This window comes from Canis lupus, chromosome 25 (genome assembly GCF_048164855.1).
Source record: "Canis lupus baileyi chromosome 25, mCanLup2.hap1, whole genome shotgun sequence".
NCBI classification, from domain to species: Eukaryota; Metazoa; Chordata; class Mammalia; order Carnivora; family Canidae; genus Canis; species Canis lupus.
Window position 1 is genome coordinate 2,763,340 of NC_132862.1, and position 18,090 is coordinate 2,781,429.

The following is an 18,090-nucleotide window of genomic DNA, read 5'->3' on the forward strand; positions in this document are numbered from 1 at the left end:
TTTGATAAGCTACAATTAGTTTATTGGAAACACAGAGTGAAGCAAAGGCAAAGAGACAGACTGGCAGTTGGGTCACTGGCTTTGTAGAAGCCTCTGCAGGCAGCCCTGGAAGGAGATGCTCTTCCCTCCCACGGGTCACGTCCCTCACAGGGTTTCAGGAAAACCACCATCGGCGTTCCCCACCTCCGGTCCACAGGCACGAGCACCCTGGCGGGTTCCCAGGAAGTGTAGATGGGGGGATTCGGGGCCCCGCCCCCGGGCCCTGCAAGCTGGGGTGAAGGGCTCAGGCAGGACCCATGAATCCAGCGGAGAAGCAGAAAGGCAGAAGAAAGGTTGAATCCTCAAGACAACAAATCCACCACTAGGAAAGGCTACGGAGAGGGGGGCCCCAGGGAGCAAGTGGGGCGGGCGCGCAGTGCGCACCTCTGGCCCCCGGCTCTCAGAGGGCCAGCAGCTGGCGGGCGCGGCCGCGGGGGTCCTGGGGCGGCGGGTGACGGGATGCGCGCGGGCGGCCCTAGCACTTCTTACAGGCCACGCTGCAGGCGCTGGCCCCGGGGCAGGGGGTGCAGACGCTGGTGCCCACCACCAGGTTGCCGCTGCACGGGGCGCTGCAGACTCTGCTGGTGACAGCAGGGGCAGCACCGGAGGCGCAGAGATCGCCACAGACGACGCCACCGCGGGAGCTGCTGACGCCTGGATGGGGGGACAGAAGGCATCAGGCACGGCCCCAGCAGGTGGCTCGGATGGGGGGGTCCCGAGTCCCTCCCCGCAGATGTGGGCCCTCCCCGCCCGAGAAGGGGGAGCTCGGCTACTTACACACGTTGACGGCGCCGACGCCCTCACACAGCCTATTGGGGAAGAAGAGAGAGAGGTCAGTGTCGGGGGGCCAGCTGCCGGGCCCCGCGGCCCAGGTGAGGGGTATGCCCCTGCCTCCTCCTGGGCGCTCGCTGCAGGGAAGCCAGGGTGGCCCAGCCACCACGGCCCGCGGGCTCTGAGACAGAGCGCCCCCGCCTCCGGGCAGCCCTCGGCCCTGCAACCTAGGATGCGCCCTGCCTGGCTGGGCCTCCCTCTTCACGGGGCCATCTCCTAGATCCCCTGTGATGGTGGAATCAGTGACCCACGCGGGTGCCGAGTGCGGCCGTCTGCACTGCTGCTATTGTTGTTGGTTCTGCTCCACCTGTAGACACGCCGCAGGCGCCGCACATCGACGTCCTGAATGCCGTCTGCTTGGCCTCACTAGAACCTGAGCTTCAAGAGGCCAGATGTTCGTTTTTGTCTTGACTTTCCCCCGCTGCGCAGCGGGCAGTGCCTAAACCCACATTTGGCTCCTTAAGGAACTGTTGCGGGATGGAATGGGATTCTAGAACCCATTCGGAACAGGCTCGGAGACTGTCTCTACAAGCGCCCTCATTTGACAGATGGAGAAACTGAGGCCCAGAGAGAGGGAATAACCAGAGATGGGGCGGGGCTATTATTCCACGCAGCCCCTCCCTTCCTTCCCACACACAAGGCATCTCCTTAAGGGGGACACACGGGCGTCCCTCTGATAGCTCCGTGGTGGAGGGTTGACAACATCAGCTTCAGACACGAGGAGAATCCGCAGCCCACCGTCTACTCATCCCACGCCCAGGGTGCAGAGGGAACCCACGCCGAAGCTGCTGCGTTCACCCCAGGAGCCCTACGTGGTGGAGGGATGGGTGGGCCACTCGGGTTCCAGGGCTATCTCTAGGCGTCTCTTAAACATCCAGACTCAGTCTTGAAAAATGCTTCGTCCTGGCATCCTCCACTAACGAAACTCCCCGAGCGCAGTGAGCCACAGGGCCTCGGAGCCCTCCAAAGCAATTGCTTGAGGCTGCTGCAAGTCTCACCAGGTGGCCACTTTGATTCCAGGGTCCCCATGTCCCCAGCACACAGCATGCTCCAGGTGCTCCCTCTGCATCTCACCCTGCACTCTCCTGTGCTTCAGGGGAGGGGCCTGGCCCCGGGAGTGAGCAGCCGACCAACCCAGCCCAACATTCTGGGAGTGTTGTCCTCCTGGGACCTGACCAGCTGCCCTCCAGCTGTAGGAAGGCTGACCGATGAATGGGTCTTCCCTGCCATATCCGAAGCTAGCAAAAAGCAAAAATGCCAGAACAGGACACAGATGCCTCCAGGGACAAGGCCCTGCAATCTGTCCCCCCTCGTTCCTTCCTGCTGCAATGCAATACCACGTAGGGGTACCCTCCGCAGTGCAATATATGACTGTCAGTGGACAAAATCCCCACGGGAGGCAGTCATTACGGAATAATTACCAACTGCCTGGGCTGGTCCAGGGCCAAGCTTGAGAAGACACCTAGAACCTGGGTGATGTGCAATAAGCGGCGGGAAGGGAAAAGCACTCGCACAGGGAAGGTGGCTACAAGGCCAGGCTTGGAGAGTTCTCAGGAACAATTACTGTGACCTGACTCCGGGCTCTCGGGAGTATATTTGCAAAAGGTACCAAACCCATTGTAGCACTTGGGGGCATGACCTACACAAACGGGGCCAGAAACACACCAAAAGGACTTACTCATTACCTGTAAAGATGCAGGATGGGGAGATTTGAAAATGGGAGTCCAGGGATGCCAGCAGACACGTGGCACGCTGGGAACCCAGGCTAGGCCGGGAGACAAATAGGCTACAGGACCCACCTCTGCTCCTCGCCCTCCAGCAGCCGCCTGTAGGTGGCGATCTCGATGTCCAGGCCCAGCTTGGAGTTCATCACCTCCTGGTACTCCTTGACCAGGCAGGCCATGTCCTGCTTGGCCTTCTGCAGGGCGGCCTCCAGCTCTGCCAGCTTGCAGCGGGCGTCGGTGAGGGCCGCCTCGCCCTGCTGCTCCGCCTGCGTCACGGCGGCCTCCAGCTTGGTGTTCTGGGGGCGCAGAGAACAGGGTGCTATGGTCCCGGGTCTCTCTCTCCATTTCCTGGATGTGTCTGGTCGCTCCCACCTCCAACCCCCCCCAAAAAAGGCCTCTCCCTTTATCAGCCGGGTCCCCCCAAGGGCCACAACCAGGGCCTCTAGACAGGCACATGGGCTGGGGCGTGAGTGGGGTGGTCCCTGGGGCACACACTGCCTGGGCGGCCCTGGGACGCTCAACGTGAGCCCTACCTGGCACTTGGCGTTCTCGACCTCGGCCGTCAGCCTCTGGATCATGCGGTTGAGCTCGTTGATCTCCTCCTTGGTGCGGCGCAGGGTCTCCCCGTGCCGGATCACCGTGGCCTTCATCTCCTCACACTGTGTGTGTGTAGGGGGGGCACAGGGGCTCCTGAGGCTCAGGACGGGTCATCCCGCTGAGCCCCACACCTTGCACAACTGCCACCCCAACCCAAGGGCTGCCTGCCCTTCCCTCGTCCATCCCAGCTGGACAAAACCCAAAGCCCTTTCAGCATCCCTCCTTCTGGGGCTCTGGCAGGGGGAGGCTGGGCCCCGACCTTGCTGCGGTACCAGGACTCGGCCTCAGCCCGGCTGCGGCTGACGATGTCGTCGTACTGGGCCTTGATCTCGGCCACGATGCAGTCCATGTTCAGGTCCCTGCTGTTGTCCATCTTGACGATGACCGAGGTGTCTGAGATGTGGGCGTGGAGGACGCGGATCTCCTGCGGGGGCGGGGGAGGATGGAGGATCTTGTTTGCACCCCAGCCTCTCCCAGCACGTGTGGACCCAACCCTCCCTGGTCTCCCGCCCCTGCTCCCACTATAGCCCCATGGACTGCAGGCCTCAGCCCAATCCCAGGCCAACCAGTCCCAGGCCAGGGCCCCCTCTTCCAGGCTGGCTGCCAGTTCTCTGCCTGGACCACGGCCCCTCACCTCCTCATACAGGCGCCGCAGGAAGTCGATCTCCTCGGTCAGGGCCTCGGCGTTGGCCTCCAGGTCTGACTTGCGGAGGTAGGCGCAGTCCACATCCTGGAAACGTGGGGTGTCACTGAGCGCCGAGCACCCACAGTGGCATCGCCCCCAACTCCCCGCCATCCGAGGAGGCCAGGGCAAAGGGCTCCCAGGGTCCCGTTGCCAGCGCAGCTCCATGCCCTCTGGCCTGCCCACCGTGGGCTTCACCGCCTCCTGCCCCTCTGACGACGAGCCCCTTATGCCTGGAGACGGGCCACCAGCCTCTCGCCCCTCTTGCGCTCCCAGCTCTCCTCCCGACCCTCCCTATTCCAACAAGCTCGGCCACCTGGGCCCTGCCAGGCCCCCGCAGTCCTCCAAGCCTGTGCCCGGCCCCTCCTGGTTCTGCTCCACCGTCCCCACACCCCGCGGCTGCTCCCCTCCCTTGGGCCACACTTCCCACAACGCTACCCAGGACACTGTCCCTCGACAGAGACACCGCACCATTCTGCCCCCGGGGACCCCAGCCGAGGCCACAGCTTCTGAAGCGGGCAGGACGGCAGAGGTCAGCCCAGCCGGGCCCTGCCCCGGGGCACGGTGCACGTGGGCATCCCAAGGTGGTCGCCCTGCATCAGCACCTGAATGAGCCTTTCGTGCCCCGATCTCTGAGGTCTGCCATCCCGACTTGGCCAGGCCAGGTACCCACACGAGGTCCAGACCCTCTGGGCCCGGCCGTCATTCTAGGTCCCGGACGTCTGTGCTTCCCATGCCTCCTTACTCACCTTCTTCAGAGCCACAAATTCATTCTCAGCTGTTGCTCTCAGAGACACTTCCTCCTCATACCTGAGGCAGAAGAGGGCAGACAGGGAGGTCAGGGAAGGGCGGGCCTCCCCAGGGCGGCCTCCACTTCCTATCAGGGCAGGGGCAGCATTAGGGACCTCCCAGCGGCTGGCCCCCGGCAGATCCGCTGGACCCTTTCTTGCTGCTTGGATGTGGAACGTGTCTGGGGTTCCCTCCCCACTTTGAATTGAGGGGTCTGGAGCGCCTACATCCCGGGACCTCAGAGCCCGCTTCCCAGAGCTGCCCAGAGGCCCCTCGGGAGGCAAACAACAAGGCCTGGGCGCCCAGCTCTGAGCTAGGAGTGGACAGCAGCACCTCTGGGGCACCGAGGCCCCAGCCCCCCCCCACCCGGGCGTCCATCCTGGCTCAGGGTCCGGGCCTGGGCCACCCGCCAACCGTCAGCCCTCAGCACCCTCGGCAGCGGGACACCCAGGGCCCCGGGACCCGTCAGCCCCGAGGGACCAGAGGCTCAGGTGCAGGGAGCTCAGCATGAGAAGGCCCAAAGCCTGCAGAAGCCCCCTCTGGCCTCCCCCCGGCCCAGGGAACAGCCTCCCAGAAGCCAGAAGGCCCAAGCAGGAGACAGATGTCTGCCGGGGGCATCCGGGTGCTCGGGCAGGCGTCTGGCAGCCGTGGCCCAGACGCAAGGACCCTGCCGCACGCTGCCCCCGGCCCGCACAGCCACTCGCCCCCTGGGACACTCTTGCCCAGTCCAGCCCAGCGGGCTCTAGGCCACGTCGTTTCCTGTGCCCAGCGTCCCTGCCGCCCCACTCACTTCTTCTTGTAGCCCTCCAGCACCTCCTGGACGTGGTTGAGCTCGGAGGCCAGCCTCCCGCTGTCGGCCTCCACGCACTCGGCCTCCCGCCTCAGCGTCTCGATGTAGCCCTCGAACAGGGGCTCCAGGTTGCTCTCGCAGCACTTGCGGTTCTGGTAGAACTGCCACTTGGTCTCCAGCAGCTTGTTCTGCTGCTCCAGGAAGCGCACCTGCGTCGGGGCGGGAGGAGGGCGTCAGGTGGCTCCTGGTGCCCCAAGGCCACTTTGGGCTGGCTGCGATTGCTTTAGGATGAACTCCCAGCAGGGATCGGGCAGAGCTGGGCAGCGGGACACAAGGTGACCTCCGGAGCTCCTGACTGTCATCCGTGTCTGCATTTTCCAATTTAGGGACAGGAGCCAGGGCTGGGAAGGCCAGTCCCTGCTCCCAGGTAAACTGACTCAGGCAGACCCGGTGAGTGCAGGGGCCACGGGGTCCGGAGCCAGCCAGGGTCTCCCGTTTGCCTCTGCCTCCCTCCTTCCCCCACATCAGTGCCCAGCCTGGGTCCTGAGCATGGGTGGGGCAGAGGAAGGGTGGGTTCGGTGCCCCTGTGGTCCTCCTCCTATTCTTCTGTTGGGTCTGGGGACTACGTGCACGGACCGCCCTTGCCTCTGGCATGAGGGGTCGGAGCCGTCCCCGTCTCTGTGCGGGGACCTGCCTGCCTGGCCAGAGGTGCACGTGTGAGCCACACCATCCCACCGGGAGCCTGTGCCCCGTAGTCACGTCTTTGGTGCATCCGGGCCCTGAGCTGTGTCCGTCTGGTCCATCAGACTGGGAGCTGCCCCAGGTCCTCCCTGTCCTGCCCCTGATGCCCCAGGAACTGAAGGCCCGGGAAGGGTGCAGCCGGGGACACCCACCTTGTCGATGAAGGCGGCGAACCTGCTGTTGAGGCACTTGATCTGCTCCTTCTCCTCGTGCTTGACGCACTGCGCGTTGGGGTCGATCTCCAGGTTGAGGGGCGTCAGGAGGCTCTCGTTGACCGACACGGTGGTGATGCAGGGCGGGCTGGGCCCGCACACGCCGCCCGAGCGGTAGCCGAAGCTGCGGCCGCAGGAGCCGGCGCGGAAGGCCCCGCAGACGCTGCGGCTGCCGAAGCCCCCGGTGAGGCCGCGGTAGCAGGAGACGCCGCGGTAGGGGGCGGCCGTGATGCAGCAGCGGCCGGGCCGGGGCCCGCAGGCCGAGGCGCAGCTGAAGGCTGAACCGCCACAGTAAGATCCACAAGTCATGGTGCTTCTAGGGGACAAGGGAGGCTTGAGGAGGGAGACGTACTACGGAGGGCACAGTGGCTGAAGTGTGTGTCTTGGACATCTTTGCGCCTTTTATATATGCGGGGAGCCAAATGCTTCCATGGGTTAGGAGCAATTAGGTGTCTTTATTGGCTTGGGTTGTTTAGCTCTTTTGGCTCCTCCCTTAATGTGTTTAATTGGGGGCCAGATGTGGCCAGATGTTTATGGCCTTTTACCCTAAACTGCACAGTGTTTATCTTCAAAAGGCCAGCTCACGTCCCCCACAGGTTCCCCTTGCACTCCCCAGACACATTTGGCAGAACTCAGGGATGGGAGGAGGGGTGGCAATGACTCAGATTAGAAGGGAGGGAGGAGACAGGCGGCGCTGCAGCCCCCGATCCGCCCCTTTGGAAACAGTCGGTGCTGCTGTCCGTGGTGCTGATCGAACGGCCTTGGGACCCTGGGAGGATAGAGATCAACAGAAGATGATGTGAAATTTGGGGTGCGTTTGGTGGTTTCCCTCACGCCGTTTGCTCATTTCTGTGCTGCCAAAATCCCAATGCCCCCCCCTCGCCTGTCCCCGAAACCCTCACCTACACCTATCAACATATTCTGTCTCTATAACTCTCTGCCTTTCTCTCTCTCTCACTCTCTTTCTGTCACACACATATACACACACACACAAATGCATTCACATACTGGCCTCCCCACCCATATCACACACACACACACACACACACACACTCACAAGCTCACGTGCACTCTTGCCTACAACGATGTGCACGCAGACCAGTCCCTAGGCCAAATTATTAGGCCGTCGTGGCCAGCCTATGCCGAGAAGAAGCATCCCTTCCTCAGACTCTTCCATGAGGCCTAAGCGGGCACACAGTGGATCACTGGCTTCAGGAATGCCCAAGTATTTCCAGCAAGACCCCAAGAAAAGATAGCGTTCTGGATTTCACCCCAAACTTCCATTTTCCTCCAGGGCCCAGAGAGTCTGGGTTTGACGCTATTGCTATGTATAGCATTTTGCTGAGAATATAATAGAATCAATCCAGATAGAGCCATGAGGAGGGCATCCAGCCACCTGCCACCACCCCCTCCCTGCCTCAGCTCTGTGCTGGTTCTTGTGCTACACCAACCCTGTAACCCCCTTCCCTTTACGGTAGTTTGTCAGTAAACTTGGCACATGTCAAAACAGATCCATATTGGTGTATGCCACCTGCAGTGTGTATGGAGTGGGCCTTGAATCCAAAAGGGCTGGATGGGAACCAAGGCTCTGCCATGAATAGCTCTGCATGATCTCAGGGCAAGGTACTTCATTCCTCTGGGAAGTACATTAAATCTTTCCTCCCAAAGCCGCCTGGGAAAAATTACAGAGATGTCCACATGCTCAGTAAACTCCAGAACACAGTGCAGATGTGCTTTATTACAATCATTAAGAAGCAGAAGTTTCTGGGGTGGTATTTTTTCAGAGTTCACAATGTAGTCTACTGATAGAAGGGCACCTGGGTGGCTCAGCGGTTGAGCATCTGCCTTTGGCTCAGGTCATGATTCCATCGAGTCCCGCATCAGGCTCTTGCAGGGAGTCTGCTTCTCCCTCTGCCTGTGTCTTTGCCTCTTTCTGTGTCTCTCATGAATACATAAAATATTTTTAAAAATTAAGTAAAATAGAATAGAAAATATCAGAGTGCTTCATATGTAGTAAAAATAACATTTCATTTTCTTTTCTTTCAATCATATGTGGTGTGTGTGTATGTGTGTACTTTGTCACTACACAAAATTATTTCTTTTAATATTTTTAAAAATTAAAAAGTTGGGATCCCTGGGTGGCGCAGCGGTTTGGCGCCTGCCTTTGGCCCAGGGCGCGATCCTGGAGACCCGGGATCGAATCCCACGTCAGGCTCCCGGTGCATGGAGCCTGCTTCTCCCTCTGCCTGTGTCTCTGCCTCTCTCTCTCTCTCTGTGACTATCATAAATAAAAAAAATAAAATAAAATAAAATAAACCTTTAAAAAAAATTAAAATTAAAATTAAAAAGTTTAAATGCATGGCATATCAGTTAAGAACACAGACACAGATTCCAAACTGCCTAGTTTCAAAGTCCAGCTGTGCCACTTTCTAGCTATGTAATCTCAGGTAATTACTTAACCTCTCTATACCTCATGTCATGACTTATAAAATGGGGATAATAGTATCCACCTCATAAAGTTGTTGTAAGGATTAAAAGAATTAATACACGTAAAGCACTTACAATAGAGCCTGACACACTCTAATTATATAATCATATTAGTAGTTGTTATTGCTGCTAGTGCTGATGTAGATATATCAGGAGGTTTAATGAAATATATATATACCTACCTGCATCCCTAAACCACCTATGTAAAATTCCCACTGATGGTGTCTATCTTAGAGGACTAGAAAAGGATCAAATTAAATAATACATGGACAACACAGCACCTGGCACATAGCAAGTGCTCAGTAAATGTTATCTACTATTGTTCTACCAGGAGGTCAATACAAGGAACAGGGAAAAGAACCCAAAATCAAAGGCCCCTCCTTCAATCCCTAATCTAGCCCTGCTGCCCCCAGGAAAGGCCCAATGAAAATCTCACCTCTTAGGCAAAGGGAAAATGTCATCAGTCTTGTACAGGATGAAAAGAGAAGCTTGGACAGTCCAAAAATCCTGTTATCTGTTAATAATTCATAGATTTGTGTTTCTTTTTTGGTTTTAACAGACCACCAGAAATCCTCAGCCATAAATCAATGAATACTCACTTTTCTCGATATTTGCCTGATCCTGAAACCCCCTAACTGATCAGTAGCCCAAGGATACCATGAAGTTGGAGGTGGGGAATACGCCATCCATCCAGGTACAATGGAATTCCAAAGACAGCAAGAGAAGTCCGATATTCACTACGGCTGGACTGATGCAAGTTGGAGTTGAGGAAAACTTCCCATAGGGAGAGTAGGTAGTCATGGTTTCCTAAAGGAACTTGCATTATGTCTCCCATTTACGGAAGCTTTAATATAAAAGAGAAAAATTATTTTTTCTGGAATGGCCACCATGTTTGTGGAAACAGGGTGAATGAACAAAGAAACCTTCAGATCTTGAGGTTACAACCTCTTTTTTTTATATTTATTTATTTATTTATTTATTTATTTATTTATTTATTTATGATAGTCAGAGAGAGAGAGAGAGAGAGAGGCAGAGACACAGGCAGAGGGAGAAGCAGGCTCCGTGCCGGGAGCCCGACACGGGACTCGATCCCGGGACTCCAGAATCGCACCCTGGGCCAAAGGCGCCTGCCTAAGGATCTCCCTCTTTTTTTTAAGCCTAAGTGGATCTTGGTTCAAGGGATACCTCAAAAGAAGGGACAAAACTGGTGGTTATAACATTAGGAAGCTCTTGTTCAAGTCTCTCTTCAGTCCACCCTTCTCCTGTGAAGAATGTTATAAGGCACCATCCCAAATGTATGGTGGATTAGATGAGATTCTCTTGTTGGAGAATTCAGTTAAATTCTGTGATGGCTATGTGCCTGCCGTAGGCTGAAGCCTGAGTTTTGCAAAAAGGCAAGAAGGCACTAAGAGAAGGAAGGAGACATGGATTCTGGAATTCCCAGTCTGACAGGGAAGACAGACCCATATTCATGAGAAAGGCCAGAAGTCTGAAGAATGCAGCTTTTCAGATATATCATCAGATGCTCAGGGATGCAGTGCCTACTGACAGTGCCCATAGTGGGGCAATGTAGACTGCAACTAATCTGATGGGAAAGGTAAGGAAATCCCCCTGGAAAGGGTGAGAACAAACATCAGTGAGGAAGCAGGTGAGGCAGCATTGGTGAAAAGGTGTGCACGGAGGTATTTCAGAGAGTGGACAGTAGGGAGACCTGGGCACCCTTGCAGGAGAGGCCAGGACTATGAGATTCTGTGACAGTGGAGAGCCAGTTGAGGCAGAGTCCACAGAAGCAGGGAGTATCATCTCTGGGATTCTGCTTCAAAGCCACACGGTAGGAGGCAACCTGTGCGCTCTACATCTGGAGGATACCAAAACACCTGCACACCAGGCTTGCAGGCAGCCCAGGGGGATAACCTTGCAGCTCATACTTTCTAGAAAGTTCACAGAAAGCAGATACAGGCTAGGTTTCAGTGAGGGGAATTGAGGGGTGAAGGAGTGGCTATTTACATAACACTCAGGCCATCCGGCAGGCAGGATTCAGGAGCTGAGAGACCCAAGTCAGAGTCCTGCCTCCTCAGCCAAGACAGCCTGGGACCAGTGGCCAATTATCCATAAGAATTCACCAGAGGAAGGGAGGGGCTAAAGGCCCTTGTGGGTAGTCTGGGGAGCTGGGAGTGATGAAGGCTGACTCAGAAGCTCTGCCCTTGGGGAGGTCCATCTCCCATGCACCTCCTCCAGTCCATGTCACTACCCTGGGAGGTTCATTGTTATGAAGCTGAAGCCAAGATTGCCCACCTTTTCAGCTATGCCCATACCTTGCCCTCGGTGCTGCACTCCTTCCTTCATTAACCACCTCCTCCCCTGCTTTTCCACCTCTGGAGTGTCCCTTCACCATTCTCCCATGGGTCTTCTCATTTTTCCTCTATGGTCCTCCACTTCCCTCCTCTTCCCTCCATCTCCCCCAACCTCCCCTCCTTCCCATTCTCTTCGCCCCTCCCCCTCTTTGTCCTTCCAAGGGGCTCTGGAGAATAAGAGTCTAAGACCAAGCATCTTCTCTCTTCTTTTCCCTAGAAATCTACCTCCCCTCCACTTCTCTCTTTCCTTCCTCAATCCCACCCTCAGTCTCTACTTCGCCCCATGGCCTTCGGGATTCTTGCCCTTGTTGCCTGGCTTTCCCTATCATTCCCAACATCATTCAGGTCAAGGACTTCACTTGGGTCAAGGACACATCTACTCACTTCATGCCTCCTCCTTCAGGCCCCTGCCAGGAATGTCTCCCTACCCAGCCCCCACACCCAGGAACGGCTGCACTCTGGTCTGCTTCATCTGATCCCCACCCCATCCTACCAGAAAGCTTTGCACAATTAACTGCCAAGCTTTGATGGCTCCATTACTCAGCAGTTAATATGCAGCTGGTATTCATTTCATTCATTCAACAAATATTTATTGAGCACCTACTGTGTGCCAAGCCCTTGGAATATATCCACGAACCAAACATTTGTGCTCATCGGTGTGTTGTGAGGTTTACATTTTAGTTCATGATCTAGGCGTGTGTGTTCAGCTTTTCTCTTAGAACTGAAAGCTTACCACAAGCAAGAGTGAGCTCTCCTCCATCCTCTGGTCCTGAACCCTGAGAGCACTGTAAAGGGCCCTGAAGAGGATGAGGGAGGAGGCGATTAGCGAGAGTGTGTGTTAATGTGCTATAGACAAGCACCATCTACTGTGTGATACTTCTAATCATGGTAGATGGTGGATAGATGGGAGTGCAAGGAGATAAACTCATCCATTACACTGGGATCAAACACACCAGCAGATACTGAGTGCCCCTACCTACACAACCCAAACAAAACTCTTAACCTTTTAGGCCTCAGTGTCCTTATCTGACACTTGCCTCAGAGAGTAATTGTAAAAATTAAATGCATTAATGCATGCTGGGCCATTAGCACAGTATCTAGTATGAAGTAAGATGAACATCAAGAAATGCTATGATTTTTTTAAATTTGGAAGAATACTCATAAAATGGTTTTCTACACTAAGTGTATACTACTTGCATAATTTTTTAAAAATATCCACATCCTCTAGAAAAACTCTTGCACAAATTACACCTGAAGATAGAGAAAAGAATGTCCATGGCAGCTCTGTTCATAATACAAACTGTAGAAACAACCATGAGGCCACCGGGGTGGAGAAATAAATAAACTGTGGCATATTCATACATTGAGTACAATTCACAGTGAAAATGAACATTGTGCAGCTATAGGAAGCAGCATTGATCAAAATAAACTAGTCACAAAAGAATATACATAATATAATTCCATTTATGTGAACCTCAAAAACTGGAAAATTAAATAATTTATGGTTTAGGGATGCATACATTGGAAAATGTGCAAAGTGCAAGAAAAGTACAAAGAAAAGTAAGGGAATGGGTCAACACACAATCCCAGAGAGGGGCTGTCCCTAAGCCAGAGAGAAGGGGGGACAATCAGAATGAGGCTCATAGGAATCTTCTCAGCTACACGTAAGCTTTCTTTCCTCCTATAGGTGTTACGTACACCACCTATGCATCCTTTTGTGTGGGTGACATATTTCACGATTTTACCTTCTATAAAGCTCATGTTGCCAGAGCAAAGATTACAATGGGGACAACCCTCCTCTCTCCTCTTTCCTCCTCCCCCAACACAAGTTTTTTCACTCCAAGAAAACATTCAGATTGAATGTCCTTCGAGCTCTTCAAAGATTACCAGAAATTAATAAGGCCTGAAGTTAACAAAATTGTGTCACATTTGAATTTTATATATATATATATATATATATATATATATATATATATATATATATCTTGTTCCTTTAGATTGCGTCTTGTTTCTTTAAAATTGCTTAGGAGGGGCCAGGCATTAGTAATTAGCTCATGTTTATGCATGTCATTTTTATAAGGAGTTACACTGGTGGAGAAGGTAAAACATGTGTGAGATGCACCTTGACTCACGGCGCTTCTCCTCAGGACACCAGCCAGCTGGCTTGCTGGGAGCACCATGGCTCAGTTGTGGGCAGTGCCCAGAACTGTGATGAGGGATAAAGGGTCTCGGAAGTGCTGGCCCAGCTCCCCAAACACATAAAGTGACAGCAGGCACCACACCCTCCTCTGGGTGGCCAGCTGGCTGACACAACCCATGAGTCCAGTGCTAGTCCCAGTCACAAGACCTCACCCCTGAATGTTTTGCACAGTCATCCCTTCCCTGAGCCCTGGGCTGCCCTCCTACCGTCTCTTTTCCCATCTTACCCTGCCTCCTTCCTTCTTCCCTGAGCCCCCCTGCTTGCCTTTGCCCCTAAGACACAGCAGCTACCGGGGCATGCCGGCTGCATCATTCCACTCCTCTTTGCTTCTCTTTCATTTACTGCAAATCTCCACACTTCATGAGATAATTTTTCTAGACCCGTTCTTTTGGAGTAGGGTGCTTCATGGGTAGGTAAAACAGAGCCATCTGTCAAGATACTTACATTACACCAGAGGTACACAAAGAACTAAAACAGCCCTTTTCTGGGGGTTCCTGGGTGGCTCGGTCAGCTAACCATCTGCTTTCAGCTCAGATCGTGGTCTTGGGGTCCTGGGATAGAGCCCCACACGCAACTCTGTGCTCATCGTGGAGTCTGCTTCTCCTTCTCCCTCTGCCCCTCCTCTTTCCCCTTCCTTTTTCCCTTCTCCTCCCCCCACCCATGCTCACTCTCTCTCTCTCTTTCTCTCTCTCCCAAATAAATAAATAAATCTTAAATTTTTTAAAACCAGCTTTTTGTGTCCCTCCTTTCAGTTCTCAGCCAATGGAGTTCTGCAGATCTCCAGCCCCAGCTTCATGTTGCCCCTGCGCTACAGTCCCACCCCGATTGGCCCCTCCTGGTTCTAACCATACATACCAAGTCCCTGTAACTCTGTCCATCTTCCTTATACTGATTCTCCCCAGCCATAAATCCACAGATACCCCTCCTAAACAACTTTCTCTACCCTCTTGAAATTTTCCAGAGATTAGGAAATCTAGAGGTTGTCATCGCTTGTAGGTGAGAAGGTATTGCATCCCCTGGGCTCCACTACTTACTAGCTGGCAGACATTGGGCAAGTTATTTAACCTCACTGAGCCTCAGTTTCCTTATCTGTAAAATGGGGATGATGACACGTACCTCATATGGTTGATGGGAGAATTGGAGATTGTTTATGGCGTGTATGATAGCACACAGTAGGCAGCAAAAAGAAAAGAAAGGATCTTTTTATCAAAATGGGACCTATGTTCTCCTACAGTGTTCTTCCTAATTATAAAAGGAAAATGCATACAAGTGCTCTGATTTAGCATCAAGGATGATAGAACAAGCTGGTAATGCATGCTTCTTAGGTGTCTAACCGTTAAGAGTTAGATACCATTGTTTATGAAGCATTTTGCCCAAAAATGTTTCGGTTGAACCCAATCAAGCTTCCAGGCCAGCACTATCCAGTAGATTGCTACTATGATGGTAGAAATGTTCTGTATCTGCGATGTCCAATAAAGTAATCAGTGGTTGTGTGGCCACGTGGCTCATGCAACTGGGGAGCTCCCTTTTGCATTTATTAAATTTTAACCAATTCAAATTTAAATAGCCACACATGCCTACAGGCTACCATATGATCAACCCAACTCTAGAGGGAACTTCCAGTTTAAAATGCAAGGGACAGAGCCACAAGCAAAGTCACATAAAACCATTAAAAAAAAAAACTCTTGAGACAATTAGGAAAATTGAAAATGGAATGGGTACCAAATGGTTTTTTGAATTATTAATTTCCTTGAATGTGCGGTGGTAGGGTCCTGATTTCTGTACCTGTCATACTTTCTGTAACCGTCACATAGGCAAGAAAGGTGGCCCAGTGTTAACCCCTGTTGAATGCAGGTAACTACGCTGAACATCTCAAGGTGTTTGTGCTTTCAAGTTTTCTATATGTTTGGAAACTCTCATAATAAAAGTCGAAAAAGATTAAAAAAACCATATAGTCAATAATCTCCTATTTATTAGGTAGGAGAAAGGGGATGTGTTTCGCCAGCCCACTAGGCAGATGGAGAGGAGGGAAATGCAGATTTGTGGACAGTAGCACGCTGGCTGTTACTGAGATGGAAACATCTGGATAGATGCTGTTTCTTAACACCTCAGTCGTTCCCCTGCTTCACCCAGAGTCCGGTCCTCTTCTCCTCTCCTCTCCTGGACCCCCTTCCCACCTGCCCTGCCCTACTGCACTTCTCTCTCCAATCTCCTCAGGTGAGCGCATGCCCTGCTGGCAGGGCACTTTGAAGATGAAACGTGCTGAGTCCGCCTGCAGCCCAGAGGTTGGCATCCTATACACAGAGGAGGGCGCGGGCCACTCCACCATTAAAGCACATTCTAAAGAGGAGCTGGACTCAACTAACCGCCCAAGCCCATAAAGCACAAATTGACCCAGTGCACAGCCAAGCCCTTCAGATCTGAGCATAAATAGGACGGAGGCGCCTTGCAGAGCACATTGGAGTTTCCACAAGACTCCAGACCTCCTCTCTGTCCTCCACCGCCCGAGCCTCCAGAAGCACCATGACCTGCGGATCCGGATTCTGCGGCCGCGCCTTCAGCTGCGCCTCGGCCTGCGGGCCCCGGCCCGGCCGCTGCTGCATCACGGCCGCCCCCTACCGCGGCGTCTCCTGCTACCGCGGCCTCACCGGGGGCTTCGGCAGCCGCAGCGTCTGCGGGGCCTTCCGCGCCGGCTCCTGCGGCCGCAGCTTCGGCTACCGCTCGGGCGGCGTGTGCGGGCCCAGCCCGCCCTGCATCACCACCGTGTCGGTCAACGAGAGCCTCCTGACGCCCCTCAACCTGGAGATCGACCCCAACGCGCAGTGTGTCAAGCACGAGGAGAAGGAGCAGATCAAGTGCCTCAACAGCAGGTTCGCCGCCTTCATCGACAAGGTGGGTGTCCCCGGCCGCACCCTTCCCGGGCCTTCAGTTCCTGGGGGGTCAGGGGCAGGACAGGGAGGACCTGGGGCAGCTCCCAGTCTGATGGACCAGACGGACACAGCTCAGGGCCCGGATGCACCAAAGACGTGACTACGGGGCACAGGCTCCCGGTGGGATGGTGTGGCTCGCACGTGCACCTCTGGCCAGGCAGGCAGGTCCCCCCCGCACAGAGACGGGGACGGGCTCCGACCCCTCATGCCAGAGGCACAGGACGGTCCGTGCACGTAGTCCCCAGACCCAACAGAAGACTAGGAGGAGGACCACAGGGGCACCCTAAGGGTGGGTGTCCCCAATCCCACCCTTCCTCTGCCCCACCCATGCTCAGGACCCAGGCTGGGCACTGACGTGCGGGAAGGAGGGAGGCAGAGGCAAACGGGAGACCCTGGCTGGCTCCGGACCACGTGGCCCCTGCACTCACCGGGTCTGCCTGAGTCAGTTTACCTGGGAGCAGGGACTGGCCTTCTCAGCTCTGGCTCCTGTCCCTAAATTGGAAAATGCAGACACGGATGACAGTCAGGAGCTCCGGAGGTCACCTTGTGTCCCGCTGCCCAGCTCTGCCCGATCCCTGCTGGGAGTTCACCCTAAAGCAATCGCCGCCAGCCCAAAGTGGCCTTGGGGCACCAGGAGCCACCTGACGCCCTCCTCCCGCCCCGACGCAGGTGCGCTTCCTGGAGCAGCAGAACAAGCTGCTGGAGACCAAGTGGCAGTTCTACCAGAACCGCAAGTGCTGCGAGAGCAACCTGGAGCCCCTGTTCGAGGGCTACATCGAGACCCTGAGGCGGGAGGCCGAGTGCGTGGAGGCCGACAGCGGGAGGCTGGCCTCCGAGCTCAACCACGTCCAGGAGGTGCTGGAGGGCTACAAGAAGAAGTGAGTGGGGCGGCAGGGACGCTGGGCACAGGAAACGACGTGGCCTAGAGCCCGCTGGGCTGGACTGGGCAAGAGAGTCCCAGGGGGCGAGTGGCTGTGCAGGCCGGGGGCAGCGTGCGGCAGGGTCCTCGCGTCTGGGCCACGGCTGCCAGACGCCTGCCCGAGCACCCGGATGCCCCCAGCAGACATCTGTCTCCTGCTAGGGCCTTCTGGCTTCTGGGAGGCTGTTCCCTGGGCCGGGGGGAGGCCAGAGGGGGCTTCTGCAGGCTTTGGGCCTTCTCATGCTGAGCTCCCTGCACCTGAGCCTCTTGTCCCTTGGGAATGACGGGTCCCGGGGCCCTGGGTGTCCCGCTGCCGAGGGTGCTGAGGGCTGACGGTTGGCGGGTGGCCCAGGCCCGGACCCTGAGCCAGGATGGACGCCCGGGTGGGGGGGGCTGGGGCCTCGGTGCCCCAGAGGTGCTGCTGTCCACTCCTAGCTCGGAGCTGGGTGCCCAGGCCTTGTTGTTTGCCTCCCGAGGGGCCTCTGGGCAGCTCTGGGAAGCGGGCTCTGAGGTCCCGGGATGTAGGCGCTCCAGACCCCTCAATTCAAAGTGGGGAGGGAACCCCAGACACGTTCCACATCCAAGCAGCAAGAAAGGGTCCAGCGGATCTGCCGGGGGCCAGCCGCTGGGAGGTCCCTAATGCTGCCCTTGCCCTGATAGGAAGTGGAGGCCGCCCTGGGGAGCCCCGCCCTTCCCTGACCTCCCTGTCTGCCCTCTTCTGCCTCAGGTATGAGGAGGAAGTGTCTCTGAGAGCAACAGCTGAGAATGAATTTGTGGCTCTGAAGAAGGTGAGTA

The 18,090-nt window shown here is 55.2% G+C and overlaps 2 protein-coding genes across 2 annotated transcripts in view; one reads left to right on the forward strand and one right to left on the reverse strand.

Annotated features, from left to right (window-relative positions):
* The window catches only part of LOC140617045 (keratin, type II cuticular Hb6), a 25,654-nt gene continuing 7,564 nt past the window's right edge, over positions 1-18,090 (reverse strand). Inside the window, exons 2-10 of the mRNA XM_072797829.1 lie at positions 6,346-7,174; positions 5,453-5,661; positions 4,623-4,683; positions 3,826-3,921; positions 3,451-3,615; positions 3,128-3,253; positions 2,670-2,890; positions 817-848; positions 1-693 (exon numbers count right to left, since the gene is read on the reverse strand). Coding sequence (XP_072653930.1) covers positions 515-693; positions 817-848; positions 2,670-2,890; positions 3,128-3,253; positions 3,451-3,615; positions 3,826-3,921; positions 4,623-4,683; positions 5,453-5,661; positions 6,346-6,714 — 1,458 coding nt within the window. The 5' untranslated portion in view covers positions 6,715-7,174 and the 3' untranslated portion in view covers positions 1-514. The remainder of the gene's footprint in view (positions 694-816; positions 849-2,669; positions 2,891-3,127; positions 3,254-3,450; positions 3,616-3,825; positions 3,922-4,622; positions 4,684-5,452; positions 5,662-6,345; positions 7,175-18,090) is intronic.
* The window catches only part of LOC140617044 (keratin, type II cuticular Hb1), a 5,286-nt gene continuing 3,150 nt past the window's right edge, over positions 15,955-18,090 (forward strand). The window contains exons 1-3 of the mRNA XM_072797828.1: positions 15,955-16,338; positions 17,046-17,254; positions 18,023-18,083. Of these exons, the coding sequence (XP_072653929.1) occupies positions 15,970-16,338; positions 17,046-17,254; positions 18,023-18,083 (639 nt within the window). The 5' untranslated portion in view covers positions 15,955-15,969. The remainder of the gene's footprint in view (positions 16,339-17,045; positions 17,255-18,022; positions 18,084-18,090) is intronic.